At 34.7% G+C, this 17,699-nt stretch overlaps 1 protein-coding gene and 1 pseudogene across 2 annotated transcripts in view; one reads left to right on the top strand and one right to left on the bottom strand.

Moving 5' to 3' along the window:
• The window catches only part of ADAMTS3 (ADAM metallopeptidase with thrombospondin type 1 motif 3), a 284,605-nt gene that overhangs the window by 239,486 nt on the left and 27,420 nt on the right, over nt 1-17,699 (top strand). The window contains exons 7-18 of one of the 2 annotated variants that reach the window (XM_064367847.1): nt 337-493; nt 1,243-1,348; nt 1,735-1,878; nt 2,809-2,941; nt 5,227-5,340; nt 7,519-7,664; nt 8,861-9,036; nt 10,123-10,256; nt 11,802-11,925; nt 13,842-13,925; nt 15,215-15,295; nt 17,055-17,218. In XM_064367847.1, coding sequence (XP_064223917.1) covers nt 337-493; nt 1,243-1,348; nt 1,735-1,878; nt 2,809-2,941; nt 5,227-5,340; nt 7,519-7,664; nt 8,861-9,036; nt 10,123-10,256; nt 11,802-11,925; nt 13,842-13,925; nt 15,215-15,295; nt 17,055-17,218 — 1,563 coding nt within the window. The remainder of the gene's footprint in view (nt 1-336; nt 494-1,242; nt 1,349-1,734; nt 1,879-2,808; nt 2,942-5,226; nt 5,341-7,518; nt 7,665-8,860; nt 9,037-10,122; nt 10,257-11,801; nt 11,926-13,841; nt 13,926-15,214; nt 15,296-17,054; nt 17,219-17,699) is intronic. The other variant, XM_012464418.3, reaches the window with a different exon arrangement.
• LOC135272205 (U2 spliceosomal RNA) lies at nt 6,585-6,693 on the bottom strand (annotated as a pseudogene).

Here is a 17,699-nt window from a genome sequence, read left to right as displayed (position 1 = left end):
AATCGCTTGAACCTGAGAGGCAGAGGTTGCAGTGAGCCCAGATGGCACCATAGTGTTCCAGCCTGGGCGACAGAGTGAGACTCTGTCTCAAAGAAAGCAAACCCAAACCATTCTCATAAATGCTGTCATTTGACTTTCACACAGGTAAAATTGACCATTATTAAAATATCCTTCATGGGCATTTAGAATTCATAAATCAAAGCAAATATCAAAATAAGCCCCAAATATTACTGAATTACTGTTTAAGTACTGTAATCCCAAATTCAACTTCAGGGAAATTATCAAATGCAGCCATTGCAGAATTGTCATGTGTATCTAACATACATTTCCTCTTAGTCCATCAGCCTCATAGAACGGGGAAACCCATCCAGAAGTTTGGAGAATGTGTGTCGCTGGGCTTCCCAACAACAAAGATCTGATCTCAACCACTCTGAACACCATGACCATGCAATTTTTTTAACCAGGCAAGACTTTGGACCTGCTGGAATGCAAGGTATTGCCATCAATATATAGAAAAAAAGCTTAAGAGCATGACTTTAAAAAAGTAATCCTAAATCAGGCAGTCTGTTCAAATGTTCAACTCTCCATCACCACTTTCTACCACACAGAGGCCAAGCATACATTTTCTTTCTGTTGCTTCCAGTGACTTCTGTGGAATTCTCAATGTTAAATGTCACTTAAATACCATCGTAAATTATACTTGCTTTTAAAATAATGATTGTGCATTTGGGGTATGGAGGGGATGCTGTAAAATGCAGTGTGATTCCCACTAACTGTTTGGAATGAGAAAAGAGATGCCATGAGAAATGACTGCTGCCAAAGAGCTTTCTTCCAAAGTCAGCTTACATTTATCTAATAAATTCTGATGTGGACTTTGGAAGAAGCAGACTGATGATTTTCTCTTCAACATCGATAGAATTTCTGGCTTCCTTCATCAGTACCATGATATGAGAGACCATTTACTACAACAGAAAGATAGGGCTTAGCTGGTGGGCAGAAGAGCATGGTAACCCTGGGCCATTCCTTCCCTTAGGAAAGGAGGAAATGCAGACCCAGTGAATCTTTTTAGAGACCATTACCTGTGGATTTCCCAAGAGAATGTGACACAATGCTAGTAGAGAAATAATGCTTCTCCTGTTTCCTGAAAGGCTTTTACTTTTTTCCCCTAGGCAAAGGTCCAGTAGTAATTCTTTATGGGTTTTCTCATAAAATGACAACAAAAGTAATTGTTATTCTCTACAGGATATGCTCCAGTCACCGGCATGTGTCATCCAGTGAGAAGCTGTACCCTGAATCATGAGGATGGTTTTTCATCTGCTTTTGTAGTAGCCCATGAAACGGGCCATGTGTAAGTTACTGCTGACAGCTATAAAGCCAAAAAAAGATCTTTTCTTTCCTGCTTCTCCCAGTATTGTTTCCTCTTTGGGCAGAATGCATGCCAGCATGCAATTCTTGTCTTTTGCCAAGTGTGAAGAGCTGCAAACAGGGAAGAGGTCATGCACATGCACTGAAACTAAATGAGTGACTGGCTTGCAGAGGCATTCCTGTGGTTTTCAGAGCTGTAGAATAAGAAAGGCATTTCTATCGGACTGCTGTTGATTTCCATTTCTGCAACTTCTTCAAGAAAGCCACATTGACTTAAAAATACGTAGTTCCCAGGGCTTATTTTCAAAACCAAAATTAAGTGAAGGCAGTAGCCCTGATTCTTACCACTGAGGTCTTCTTGTGTTCTAGGTTGGGAATGGAGCATGATGGACAAGGCAACAGGTGTGGTGATGAGACTGCTATGGGAAGTGTCATGGCTCCCTTGGTACAAGCAGCGTTCCATCGTTACCACTGGTCCCGATGCAGTGGTCAAGAATTGAAAAGATATATCCAGTATGTCCCCTGCTGCATGTCATGAGAGTATTTATTTCATAGTCTACAGACATAAAAATTGACTCTTAGGGCTTGATCATAGCAAAATTCCCAGTAAATGAAAACTATTATTAATAAACATTTCCTTATGACTCAGAACATTTGGCACAACAGTTTTATGGAGTCACAATACTTGAAGCCATAAGTCTAGAATATAAGTAAATTTTTAACTGTAATGTAATTTTCCTTTAATAAATTGTTATAGAATCTTTGATTAATGGTCAAACTTGAGGATGGGGGGAGGATGATCATGTGTTTCCTGCATTTTTTTTTTTTTTGAAAAGGGTATCACTCTGATGCCCAGGCTGGAGTGCAGTGGTGTAATCTCAGCTCACTACAACCTCTACCTCTCGGGTTTAAGCATTTCTCTGCCTCAGCCTCCCGAGTAGCTGGGATTACAGGTGCCTGCCACCATGCCTGGCTAATTTTTTTTGTATTTTTAGTAGAGACGGACTTTCTCCATCTTGGCCAGGCTGATCATGAACTCCTGACCTCGTGATTCACCCACCTCGGCCTCCCAAAGTGCTGGGATCAACAGGCATGAGCCACCATGCCTGGCCACTTCCTGCATATTATACCAGCTATACTCTACAGTATAGATGTCAGGATGTGCCCTACCACACCAAGTGGTGGTTTAATTAGTGACTCGAATAATCATGGCTCTACTACATTCCTCAGTCATGCTTGATTTACTTTCCTAGCATGAATACAGGTGAAGAGTCCTTTTCTAAATGGACCCAAAACCAAAACCTTAAATATATGTTTTTGCAAACTTGCTGTATGATCTGGGATGAAAGTCTAAAGTATATAAGCTAAGACTACTCTTTTTAAATCAGGATATGATTTTTTAAAATGAACATTTAACTACGTGCAATATTTTTCTTCCTACAGTTCCTATGACTGTCTCCTTGATGACCCTTTTGAACATGATTGGCCTAAACTCCCAGAACTTCCTGGAATTAATTATTCTATGGATGAGCAATGTCGTTTTGATTTTGGTGTTGGCTATAAAATGTGCACTGCGGTATGTTGCTCACAGTTGATGTGGATTTTGCATCTCGAAATCTATTTGTGTAGCTCCTGCTTGGTGAGATTTACAGACTCACTGGTGCAAGTATAATAATATCTAGCAATTATTTTGTGTTCATTATGTTGCTATATGCTACAGCTAAATGCTTTAAGTATATTATCATATTTAATTCTCATGACAGACTAGAAGAGAGCTGATATATTTTAATTTTATAGAAGATAAAGCCAAGACTTAGAGATTAAGCAACTTGCTTAAGGCACACAGCTGGTAAACAGGGGAACTGGACTTTGAAACCAACGCTGCCAGGCTCATATTTTCATGTCCTATTCATGCCATGGTTCTTGTGACCTTCAAAGAAGATGACTGTTAAGCCTTAGATATATTGCTTTTCTTTAGCTTGGTGGCCAGGATTCCATGTATGTGTGACCATAGGAAAGCGTTGTGCTGGTATAGTCTTGTAAAAGAATCATATGGCATAGTATGGGGGTCAGGACAGTGGGTCAGGTCCTGGATCTGACACTTTCTAAATGTATAACCTTAGGCACCGTATTTAATCTCTCACTTACTTTCCTCATGTGTAATATGTAGATAATGATAGTACTTATCTGATAAGATTAGTGTGAGGATTAAATTTGATAATATAATTAAAGTGCTTAGCACAAGAAAGGTGCATATATATGTTCAATGGAATCCATTGAAGCCAGTCTTCCATGTAACTATTCACATTAGAGGTATGTTTCATTCTATATTGGTCTTTAGTCATTCATTTAAAATAAAAAAAAGAAGGGCTTTTTATACATTGGAGCAAGCTTCGTGTGTTAGAGAAAGGAACATAAAAGTATTTCATGGGACTAAAAAGAAATTGATCTGTTGTTTGAAACCTTCCACATACAACCATTTGATCTGTCTATAAGGTATACACTGTGAGCTCCAAATTACTTGCATTAATGTTTTAGATCAGAGAATTCTAAAGCTTTAGTTTAATGTCATGGAAAAGTAGAATTTCCATATTCAGCAATAAAGATTAGAACAAAAAACCCACATCTAAAAATGTGTACTAATAAAAAAAAATTTCTGGCTGAGCACAGTGGCTCACGCCTGTAATCCCAGTACTTTGGGAGGCCGAGGTGGGCAGATCATGAGGTCAGGAGATGGTGACCATCCTGGCCAACATGGTGAAACCCCATTTCTACTAAAAATACAAAAAAATTAGCTGGGTATGGTGGCGCATGCCTGTAGTCTTAGCTACTCAGGAGGCTTGAGGCAGGAGAATTGCTTGAACCCAGGAGTTGGAGATTTGCAGTGAGCCGAGATCACGCCACTGCATTACAGCCTAGGCAACAGTGCGAGACTCTGTCTCAAAATAATAATAATAATTTCTATGCATATAAAGGTGTATGTAGGTAATTAGCAGTATAGGCAATAGACACGTGGATAAACATGTTTGATATTTAAAAAAATCTATATAGTGGTTGGTAAGATGTTTACATTGAGAGAGAAAAAGAGCAAACAAGCAAAGAGCAAACACAAATATACATGTTTGCTTATATAAACATTTGGATATTATAATGTGGTGTTTTAAGAAAATAAAAACCATTCTGAAAGAGTGTGAAGACCAAGACTCTAGCCCGGTTCTGTTACTGTCTTACTTGTAACCGTAACTATAGCCCTAACTTGTAATCCATATTTCACAGCCATGGATTAGTATGGCAATCAAATACATGGAAAAATATTTCATAAACTGTATGAATGTATTAATGATATTTTGTTATATACCTGGAATAGTTTATCTTACACAGACAGTTTGACAATTTTTTTGTGCTTTTAGTCAACTAATTATTAGTATTTTTATTATTTATATTCAACAATTTCATACCTACAGGGATAAAGAAAAGACATTCTGATAGCTTGAGAGCTGCCAAACCATTATAATATATTTTCATATTTACAATATTCATAATTACTGAACCTTTAGAAAATTTCAACATTGTCTATTTGAAAAATAAAACATAGAAGTGGCAAGCAGAAACATTAAAAGTCAACCAGAGAATGTGAGACAAATCATTGTTTATCACTGTTATTTTAGAAAAGCAGAATAGAAGTATGGTCTACCTGAATTTCTTATGCAGTTGTTTTTTTCTTAATGTGTCACAGCTTTGGCTACTAACTTGAAATAAACACATCGAAGAAACAGGACAGATGAAACAGCATAGAATATATTTTTGATGCATGTCATGCTAGCTGAGAGTTGACTGAGAATTTGATTATCTGTCTTCCAGTTCCGAACCTTTGACCCATGTAAACAGCTGTGGTGTAGCCATCCTGATAATCCCTACTTTTGTAAGACTAAAAAGGGACCTCCACTTGATGGGACTGAATGTGCTGCTGGAAAAGTGAGTATATCTATTTACACAAGAAATATGTAAGATATGTTGCATAATTCTCTCTAAAGGTCTGGAAAATGGTGAACACAGCTGCATTGTCATTTTTATGAAAACCATAGTTTGCGAGGTTTAATTTTGGTAATGCACTAAGATAGTATACCGGTTCCCTGTGGCTAAGGTAACAAATTATCACAAACTTGGTGGCTTGAAACAATGGATATTTATTCCCTCATAGTTCTAGAGGCCAGAAGTCAAAAATCAATTTCAATGAGCTGAAATCAATGTGTGGGTGGGGCCATTCTCCCTCCAGAAGCCTTAGTGGAGAATCTTTTCTTTGCCTCTTCCAGCATCTGGTGACCACGCTACATTTTTTGATGTATGGCTGCATCACTCCAGTTTCTACTTCTGTGGCCACGTTGCCTTTTCTCATCTTTGTGGGTCAAATCTCCCTCTGTCCCTCTCTTAAAAGGATACGTGTAATGGCATTTAGGTCCACATGGATAATCTGGGATAATCTCTCCATTTAAAAATATTCAAGTTAATCACATTTGCAAAGACCCTTTTTCCAAATAAGGTAACATTTACAGGTTCCAGGGATTGAGACTTGGTATTTTTGGGACTACTGTTCAGCCCACTATTGGCAGAATAGGTCAAAGCAACTCAGCAGACTATCTGTCCCCCTGCTAGTGGGATCTGACTGACTTGCTGGCATCCCATTCCTTGTGAAAGTTGCCCAGAAATAAAGTCATGTGAACTTATACAGAAGATTTGGCCTTGTTCCTCAGGGAAGGATGCCCAGAGGTTTTAAATCTCAAATTGTGTAGTCAGGATTGAATGTTCAGAAATTGGCTGAGTGCCAAGCTATGCTACTCATAAGGGCAAAGATCCCAAAACAAAGGCATGTTAAGAACTCAAGTTGAAGAGCTTTGACTAGTTTAGAAATAAGACATTGTCAGCAGGACCAAAACCTGGTACAGAAGATTTACATGGCTTTTAGTTCTTTTAAAGTTCAATTTCAAATGTGTATAAACTGTACTTGTGACAAGGATTATATGCATAATCACAATAAAGCCTGTCTTTTTAGGTGTTAGTACTATATTAGGCACCATGGGAAGGACATTATATACAATGCTTTGCTTTGAGAAAATTCAGTATGACAAACTTCTGACTAAAAACAAGAGCAATAACGAGCTGATTCATTTTTGCTTTATAAAACATTATGTAACTAACTTTTTAACATCCAACTTTCTTAAATATATTGAAATTTATATTAACATTTATATTGAAATTTATATTAAACTGATATTAAACTGTCAAGAACAGATACTACACTTGATCATAGCCAAAAGGCCAAGAAGCCATATATGGAAATTTATAAAAGTAGAGTTTTAGCAAACACTTTTATTATATGTGGTATGAAAAAGTCAAAATGTTGGAGAGGAAAATGACTAACATCTCTTGAGCGCCTGCTCTATGCCGGGCACTGTAAGCTGGGTGCCTCTATAGTCTTAGGGTGCTAGTAGCCCCACTTAATTACTTGTTGGTCAGATGGCCTTCAATTACTTATGAACCTTTCTGGGCCTCAATTTTCCTCATCTAATTGGTGATGATTATGTGTGTGTGTGTGTGTGTGTGTGTGTGTGTGTGTGTGTGTGTGTGTGTGTATATATATGTGACCATCTATTTCTCAGAATCATTGTAAATGAAAAATTTTTAAAGTTAAATAAAAGTGCTTTGAAAGCTGCACATCTTGGACATGTTATATTATTATCTAAGTTGAGATATATTTTCATGTTATCATTTTAAAAAAGATCATATAGCCCTCAAAATATTCTGATATGATATAGGTAGTGAGAGATGATGGGTAAAATATTACCAACTGTGCAAGCTGGGTGCTCAAAGAGTTATTAATTATAGTGTTTGATGCTCACCGGTAAACGTAACATTTAAAAACTTGTCTGAGTGAATGTTGTTTTTTCATTTTAATTTTATACCTGAAAAATACAAGTCTAAGTTACCCTTTGATAGGGTATATTACTGATATAATTGCTTTTGGATAATTTTAAATGCATCTCTACCTGAAAAAAAAGAGCAGTAACAAAGTCCTTCAAATACGTGGTTCTTATATAACAACTTCAGCTTTAGTGTATGCATGATTTTAATAGTTACTTTTGTCATTTTTCTAAGTGGTGCTATAAGGGACATTGCATGTGGAAGAATGCTAATCAGCAAAAACAAGATGGCAACTGGGGGTCATGGACTAAATTCGGCTCCTGTTCTCGGACATGTGGAACTGGTGTTCGTTTCAGAACACGCCAGTGCAATAATCCCATGTGAGTATACATCCTTGTAATTTTTGTTATTTTTGGAGAGACCAGGAAATACTTCAATATTATTGGTTTTCTGTTTTATGAAGTGCATGTAAAATACAGGGCATGAAAAGAATTTTTTCACAGTTCATAAACCAGTCTGTGTTTTCGATACATCTTCATTTATCAATCTTGTGACTAGCTGTCAGTGATGAAGACAAGAAGATCAAATGAAGATTGGAGACTTTTAAAGAAGTTGCTGTTCAGGAATATTAAGAAGCTGAACAGGGAAAGTAGATCACTATGCCTTTAGGGCATGGGCATGGACACCGAGAGATCAACTGCTAGAAGCAAAGGAGTGTCCAGGAGGGAGAAGAATCAAGCATACAGACTCACTGTCTTCAGGGAGTGGAATGTGATTGCTTCAGTGGAGGGCAAAAGAAAGATGGTAATAGAAGGCCAGGCAACTGTTGGGGGAAAGTTATCCATTCATTCACTCACACTACAATTATTGAATCCCTATTGTGTGATCAGCAAACTTTATGAAGGGAAAAACAACTGAATTATCACATTTAGGACATTCTTCCTTGTCTAGGTTTTAATATGTGAGCAGCTTTTTCTCTCTGTTTCTGGCAGCAAGATGGCTCTGAGCATGTGTTTTGTAAAACTAGCTGATGCCACATACCTGCCTTCACAGGAAGAAATGATGATAGTATTAGAATTAATGAAAACAATAAAAATTAAATGAGCAGCCAAAGTTCATTATGAGCCAGGGTCTGTTATGAGTGCTTTAAGTAACATCAACTTATTTAATCACAAAGATACATTATTATTGGCATTTTACGTATGAGGAAACCAAAGCATAGAGCAATGATCAAAGCTTCTTTGAGCTGCATCTATGTGTTTTATACACGGTAGAAAAGTATCATTTTACTGATACAATATACATGCTTTTTTTTTCTTATACACTTTTGCTGTGCATTTAAAATATGCTATTTGAAAAGCTGATTTAAGTTGAGCTTTGTGTTTTGTTTTGTTTTTCTACCCAACAGGGAGAGAAGGGTGCTTTCGGAAAGGGACTGAAATTAGGAAGTATGAGTTCATTCACTTTGTGCTAGCAGCCCAGAAACTCTGGCTTTATGCCCTCAAGCACTGCGTCTGCAAGCTTCAACTGCTAGACAGAAGCCAAAAGGCCTTTTTAAATGTTGTCTTTTCTTTAGGCCCATCAATGGTGGTCAGGATTGTCCTGGTGTTAATTTTGAGTACCAGCTTTGTAATACAGAAGAATGCCAAAAACACTTTGAGGACTTCAGAGCACAGCAGTGTCAGCAGCGAAACTCCCACTTTGAATACCAGAATGCCAAGCATCACTGGTTGCCATATGAACATCCTGAGCGTGAGTAGCCTCCTGCTCTTCCTGCTGTGTGGATGGTTACGCAGGGTTTAAACTTTGCCAACACCAATCCCGTGGACTCTTGATCCCTACTTGGTAACTTAGGAAACTTGGTGCTTATAGGAATAAGTCCTCCTGGGTTTCTAAGAATAAGGCTAAAGTACCCTTTCTCTAAAGAGGTAAGAATTCTGCAATAGTTCCTGGCAAGCAGCACTATCACCACCAACGGTGAAAAGACCAGTGGAAAGGAACGCCTGGGAGATTTGTTGGAATTCCTGATTCAACCCAAATCCCTCTACTAGGAAATATTTCTGGAATATTGTGATCTTTCCTTTCTGGGAAAAATATAGTTCTTTGACAATTGAGCCAGGACCAAGAGAAAGATCATTATTTACTAACAAAAGATATCTTATAACCTTTTACTTTGTATTATACACTAATTTAAAAAATACGTTTGGAAATTTTCTTTTAATGTTTCACTTGTTGCTTCTTAATTTTTGGTTAAATATGTCCAAGTGGCAACTTTTTGCCATACTTCTTATTTGAGTGAATGAAAGGAAGTAGTTATGTGATTACATACACTACTGGCTTCAGTTCAAATCCATTTTAAAGGAAAGAGGAATACATGTAGTAATTCAAAGTTGAATTGCATTTTTTATCTATTTTGGTGAAGTGAGTTGCATCCTGTAAGAGGCAAAAACTGTTAGGTGATTGAGTCAAATCAGAGACAGTCTTTCAGTGCTCTAATATTACGAAAACTAAACTGGTTTTGAATTAAAATTTATTTAAGAGCTACTATGGTGAGATCTAGGGTTGCCTGGGGCAGTTCCAGTTTATACCTGTTGTTCCTGTTCAGTTATTACTAGAGCCCTTTTTCCAGTTTAGATGACAAATTATACGATCACCTTAGCTAAAACAAATATGTCAAATGTACATACTTTTCTTCTTATTCCTTATTTTATTTGTTTATACAGTATTTCTTTTGTTTTCAAGAAATCACATTGAAACCTAATATTTAAAAATAAAAACTATCCTGTTCAAACATTCCATTTCATGTAAATAGTTAATTTTATCCTCCATCTTATGCAGCCAAGAAAAGATGCCACCTTTACTGTCAGTCCAAGGAGACTGGAGATATTGCTTACATGAAACAACTGGTGCATGATGGAACGCACTGTTCTTACAAAGATCCATATAGCATATGTGTGCGAGGAGAGTGTGTGGTGAGTTAAAGTTGCTTCCCCAAAGGCTTTCTGCAGTATCTACATTTACTCTTATTCATCTGCGCATTTTAAATTTTTTAAACTATGTCTTATCTGTGAAATCACATTACAATAAGAGTCTATGAATAGTTCAGTAGCTAAAATAAATTTGGGAGACTTTATACTTTCTCAAATCAAATTTTGGTCACTAGTAGAATCAAGGTTTAAATAATTTTCCTAATTTCCAGCCAAATGCCTTTTCTAAGTAACTCTGAGGCCTCTAGGTTGGCAGTACAAATTGGGAATAATACATTTGCTTTGGATATTTTAGTAGTGATCTACTATTAAAATTCCAGGTCCTTTTAAAAATAATCAGTGCTAAGTATATTTAATCTTTTGTTGTAAAGATAACAAGACATTTTTTTCTCACCTTCCAATCAATTCTAAGATTAAATGCTAATTTCACATTAGAACAAAAGTAATAGAGAAGCAATGTTTTTTTGCTCCATTTAATCTCATGTTAAAAATGCATTTTATTTATTTCTTGTGTTCATAGTTAAATTGATATGAAATTATCTTATTAACTGAAACACTGCTTCTAATGTATATTTTCTATTTACTTCAGCAAAACTAAAGTGTTGTATTAATGAGTCTAAAGTAATTGAGCTTAGATTTTCCTGAGAGTGGAGTATGTCTTGTTCAGCTTCTACCTGCCACGCTATCTAGTATATTAAATGTATGTGTTGTCTTTATTTTCTCTGCCTCCTTTCATCCCATATTTTTGAGTGCAGTGGTGTACTGCGTATCATTATTCTACAGTGATTTACATTAAGAACATGCCTTGGTTCAGAAAACCTTCAGTATTTCCCTGTTTCCTGGGAAAATGTAAATTCATCCTGGTATTTGAGAGTTTCTGCAGTCTGTTCAATGCAGATTGTCCACTGTTCTTTCCTGATCAAGCAACACTCACCTTCCATTGGTTTAAATATGGGTTTAAAGATTGACCTCTGAACCCACTTTCCATGAACCTACAGCATCTCTCTGGCTTTGCTGGAGCTCTTCTGCTCTCCTGAAATGCTTTTCCATTCTGTGTTTCTTTGGTCCCTGTGAAAGTCTTCACCCCTCTTAGGAAGTTTTATCTCACATCCTAACCAACTTTTAAAGATTGTACTAACATACAACTCACTATATTATCCATCATCATAAATGTGAGAGCAGCAAGGGAAAAGCACTGTCTTTTTATTTTTTTATTTTTTTTGTCTCCTCAGCATCAGCTACATCTGTGCTCATTACATGTGTGTTTGATAACTATGACAATTTAAAATGGTGTAAATACTCCATTAGACTGGAGGAAACATATTCTTTATTACTTAAGTGTCCAAGTCTTTTGATTTCCCACTAGATTTTTTTAAAAACTGAGGTATTAAAAATCATGACTACAATGGCAGTTTGCTGTACATTGGCTGACTGTGGGCCATGGTTGAACAAAGGGTTCATCATTCTCTGGGATGTTGACCACTACTGGGCACGTTGAAATTAGCCACGTTTGACATCTTCTCTCTCCAGAAAGTGGGCTGTGATAAAGAAATTGGTTCTAATAAGGTTGAGGATAAGTGTGGTGTCTGTGGAGGAGATAATTCCCACTGCCGAACCGTGAAGGGGACATTTACCAGAACTCCCAGGAAGCTTGGTAAGATGAGATCTCTCATGAATTTAGTATTCTTCTCTGTGATTTGTACTTTTTGAGGCTTCTTCTTTTAGAAATGCAGCATTTTCTCTGCAAACATAACCAAAGTTTAGCTGCTCATTTATTGTTGTTCAGATTATCTTTTAAGGAACTTAAACAAAACACTTTGAAATCATACTCCCTAGCATCAATGATAAAAAAAAAAATACTAAATTTATAAAACAAATAAAATCAATATCAATTATACTAGCTAGCTAAAATCTGTTTTGTGTTCTTTTACATTGTAAATAAAATGCAGATTGAATTATTAGAACTGATGTTTATTTTGAATTCCTATTGCCCGCAAATTATTGACCAGGAGTTTAAAAATTACAAAACTTTAGATACAACCTTTAAAATGTTGCATTAGTTTTACTTATTTTATTTTAAAAGTGAACAATTCTATTCTGTTTATAAATCTAGGAATCTAGGATCTATATTTCTCATTTAAAAAAATTTAAACAAAATTGAGGTACTACCAAAAAATAACCCGAGATGTAATTGCTCATCTCTGTAAATGTTTATGCTTGTTACGTAGTCAATAACTTGGACTTAGACATACACTGAAGGTTCAAAGGTGGAACAAAAAGCTGTCTTCATGCAACAAATATAGGCAAAATTATCCATTGTTTAGTAATATTCTTTGGAATTTTCATAAAAGGTTTTTATACAAACATTTATTACTGAATAATTTCTTGGGTTCATAACAGATAGTATGCAGTTATTCAATAAGGATTTATTGGGCAAATGTTTCTGGGAATTCAGCACTTAAAGATATACTTGATGTGGTGTTCGCTTAACATTTTCATACCTTCCAAAGAGCTGTTGGTATCATATAAAATCATGAAAGTAAAACAAAAAGAAATGTGGTTTACATTAAGCATATTGTCATGGTGATAATTTTTCCTTTTATAAAAAAGTTAGCTTTCATCTGAATGATAAAATCCTTTTATTTTTTTTTTACTCCCATTATACCCCAGCTACCTAACTCAAGCTAATCAGCTTTGCTCTTTGATATATTTAAGAAGGCAGAGCTATGAGACTATATTCTAATGTTTTTCTTTTTGCACGTCTTTGCTATTCCTGTGTGGTAAATTACCATGTTTTATACTTTGAAAATTGTTAAAGCAAATATTGCTATTTCTGACTGATTGCATTATTTTATTAAAGCAACTGGAAATAAAATTATGTATGTGTATTATGTTTTAGTGGAATCAAATGTAATTTTCTCCATCTTGCTATGAAATAATGTACTGTGCTTTCTTTACTGGTGTTAATTTTTTTATTTTCTTTTGGATGTAAAATAATTCATTTTGTTTTATTTCCACAGTGAATTTTTGTAAAGAAAAGGTTTTGCCATGTTCATTCATTCTATATATGTATAATTTAAGGTATTGGTACTGTTTTTCAGATAGCTCAAACAAGTTTAGATAGCTAAACTTGCAAATCAAGGCCAAAAGAACATTAGAAAATTTTCATCTGTCATATCAATTCAAACCATTCAAAGATAATCTAACATCCATATCTTTGCACTAATGTTGTCGTCATAGTGATTTAATAGACGAATTAACCTTTTCCAACAGGAAAACATTTAAGCAAGAGGTGCCATAAAGAATTGAAGTTGCTGGAAAATGAAATCTGCAAGTATTCAACTTCAAATCATCTATTTAGTCTTACTTTCATGCTCAGTCTTACTTTCATTGACTATTAACAGTTTATTGGCATTATCTATTACAAATGCATTGTGACTTTGACACATAAAATAATAGAACATATTTTGTATCTTGCCTAATAAAATACATGGCTTATGGGATAGTCAATGAAACAGCAAGACTTTGATAAACATGAACCCTCCATTAATTAAAGACATTCTATTTAAGGGAAGACAAGAGGCGCTTTCACTTTACCCAAAGGAGCTCGTAATATTTCTCTAGCTGAAACAAGAGAAGCTAAAAATGTACTGGGTAAGTTATAGCAAACTGCAGAAAGATGGGCATCCATAAATGGCATCAAGCTGTTTTGCTGTACTTGGCATCTTAAGTATGTTCCTTCTAGCCACTGTATACTCAGGCAAACATGGTACGTTTCATGTGTTAGACTTTACCTCCGGGTAAAGTGCTGAATACCCTGATCCCAAAAGGACCACTTTATTTAGTCAGGACACTAATAAATATTGTGAAAAAGGTAAATCTAGTCATAGATATATATTATTATACATATACAAATGACAAAAACACTTCTGATTGCATCAATATTTGTGGATAACTGGATTTCTGTCAATACCCTCCGTAGACTATGTACTGGATGTTTTATAATGTATAGAAGGTGTAGGTTACATAGTCATCTTATATTCATTTATTTATATGATACTGAGATGTATAACATTTGTTCTAATTGACCTGACTATTGTTAATTTATGTTAACAATATTCATTCTAAATGATTACAAGATAATTTTTAGGATGTGATAATATCAACATAGTATGTGATATATGACATTTACAGTAATAGGAATGATAGATGATTTTAAAACCCAAAGCAACTAATTAATCATATTGATTTTTTAATTTCTGGCTTAGGAGGTTTTGAGGTTGGAGTGCATATAAAGGCAATGTGTAACACAATTTGCACAGATTTCCCAATCTGTTGTAGATTTGGTTAAAATAGTCATATAAAACTTCTCTAAAGCTTTAAAATTAATACTGATCACAAGAAAAATGAACGCACTGATTTTTCTGTTGTAACTCTGTTAGAATAAAGAAGGCTTTTACGTATAAAAATATTTTAATAATTAGAAGTTTAGCTATCTATACTTACCTCTTAGACTTTTAAAATAACATGTAGGCAGATAACATATCCCAAAGAGTTCACCACTTAAGTTTCACTAAAAATTGACTCCACTTCAAAAGGATAGTTTAGAAAACTGGAACCACACCGAGGGACACAGGAAAGTATAGTATTTGCCTGAATTGCTGTTGACATCATTTGAAGGTCAACGCAAGATAAGTGACTAATAAGTTGGCAACAAGATTAACTTTTTTCCCTCTTTAATGAAAAAAACATTTTCCTCTAATCCCATTTCAGATGCCACAAAAGCTACCAATGCTTTGAAGTTAATTTCTGAAACTGCTTCTTTAAATTTATGGATGCCGTCTTCTGCATGCAGAAGCAGTAAGAATGTAGTGCTCAACTAACCATGGTTGTTGCTTTTCTTTTCTTCTTGGCTTCCTCCAATATTCGCTACACATGCAAAGGGTACCTTAAGATGTTTGCTGTACCCCCTGGGGCTAGACATGTGTTAATCCAAGAAGACGAGGCTTCTCCTCACATTCTTGGTAAGTGTTTCTGTCTGCTGGCTCTGCTTTACTATGCACCGAAACATTGAAATGTCAAAGAAATCATAAATATAGATATATGTCTATGTACATATATGTGCATACATATATGTGCGTACATATAGTAAGAATCAAAATATATATAAATGGATTAATTGAATATTATTTAGGGGTTTTTTGGTCATTTCTCCCAACTATGCTTACTTTAAAACAAGCAATATTAAAAAAATAGAGCTTTTTTTTTTTTTTTTTTTAGAAACTGTGGTTGGTTCCTAATTATATGTGGGGAAAAAAATCATTTGACAAGCTTATATGTTATACATTTTTTGCTCTACAATGGAGGATAAGAAAAGAAAGACATTCATAAAATGCAGTAAATCAAGGAATATCAGAAAAATTCATCATACTTATGTTGACAAATGAGTTCTCATATTTTGATTGATGCAATACTGTACATTGCCTTATTTTTATTGCATTTTACATTCTTTGAAAAGCAACCACAGGTGACTTTTACTAGTCTAATCTTAAATTATTCTAATATCTGACATGTGTCAGGTTTTTGACTGACACATGCAGATCCATTTGCAGAACTGATTATAATTTCTACAAGGAGTTTTTTTTAATGAGAAGATTACATGGAAATGTCATTTTAAAGAGGTTTAAATTTAAAATGTATATACAAGTGTAAACATAGCTTTCCTATTCCTTGGCCTATAAGAACACTAAGATAATTTCTGAAACTAAGACATTATGTATTAATTCCATGAAAATTTGTAGCAAATCATTTTATTTCAGTTGTAACTTTAAAAACTGAATTGCTTTATGGTGTTCGTAGAATTTTAAAACACGTTTAAATTATATTCACTACTAAATGTCATAATAGTCTAGAAGTCAGCTGTAGTTCTCTCTCTAGTATTTAAAATTCCTTATTTTTCATCCTAGAATTCATAGTATTACCCTCGGAAAAATTAGACTAGTTTAAAGCTCAAAAGGAATAAATACATTTAATTAAAATTACTCATCTTTTCTACAGATTTTCAATAATGGTAGTAACATGAAATTTTGCTTTCTAACTTAACATCATATGCTGATAAATAAGTCCAAAATTTAAAATCCCATTCATTATTTTTTACTCACTACACCAGCATTTTATTTCATTTTATAATATATAATAAATCTATAATACATTAAGAATTCCATTAGCAGTAAGCAGCTTTTTTCTAACTATATAAGTAGGTAATATGGCTCTGGAATTTTCCAATCATGAGACTAAATTGTTGGCCTGAAAAATTACTTCAACTATGTTGGGTGACTATAAATATTTTCACCAACTTTAAAAAAATATGCAATAAATAAACCATTATGTTACATGCTAGCCTAGCATAAATTGTTTCTGTTAATTATTGAAAAAGTACCTATCATTTTAAAAATATTCCCAGTTTTCTAAGGAAATATATAGGACAAATGATTTAGAAACTATTAACCTCTTTGACGATGTTTTCAAATGGGACTATTTGCAAACATTACTTTTGCCTATGTAACCGTCTTGCCATATTTTTGACTAGTTAGGAACGCTTCTTGAGAGTTTTGAATGCCTAATGAAGACAATAGGAATAATATCAGAACTAACATCCGTTTTGATTGCTTGCTACTAATAAAGAAACGTGGTCATTGATTTGTAGAAAGGATAGACTTGCGGTGAATTTTCAGCAGTTGATAAAATAAAATGTATGCCGTTTACTCATTTTCCTTCCTTTAGCTATTAAGAACCAGGCTACAGGCCATTATATTTTAAATGGCAAAGGGGAGGAAGCCAAGTCACGGACCTTCATAGATCTTGGTGTGGAGTGGGATTATAACATTGAAGATGACATTGAAAGTCTTCACACGGACGGACCTTTACATGATCCTGTTATTGTTTTGGTATGTGGCATTACTGGCTCATGGTTTAGCTTATTTTATAATTAATTTATCTGAAAACATTTTTACCTTGAACATTACATGTACTTTGAACATTGAAAAATAAGTTGCTTTTAAAAATAATTCTATTTATCTTCCCCCTACTCTTTGTGCAGTATTGTCATGTAATTTACTATATATACACTGTAAAATGAATAATGCGGCATTCTGATTTTTGACAACACTAAAAAAAAGTAAGTTTTTGCATTTACCCACATATTTGGCATTTCGGATGCTTTTCATTCTACTTTGTTTATCTAACATTCCATCTAGTGTCTAGTATCTAGTATCATATATCTAGTATCATTTACCTTCAGTATAAAGATGTTCCTTTAGCATTTCTTGTGGTGTGGGTGTATTGGCAAGTAATTATCTCAGCTTTCAGTGGTCTGAAAATATATTTATTTTACACTCAGTTTTGGAGGATATCTTTACTATATATAGA

The sequence above is a fragment of the Aotus nancymaae genome, unplaced genomic scaffold, assembly GCF_030222135.1.
Source record: "Aotus nancymaae isolate 86718 unplaced genomic scaffold, 86718_ANA_hifiasm-v0.15.2.pri h1tg000006l, whole genome shotgun sequence".
Lineage (NCBI taxonomy): Eukaryota > Metazoa > Chordata > Mammalia > Primates > Aotidae > Aotus > Aotus nancymaae.
The sequence above is the reverse complement of the archived record's forward strand: the minus strand, read 5'-3'. Positions and strand labels throughout refer to the sequence as shown.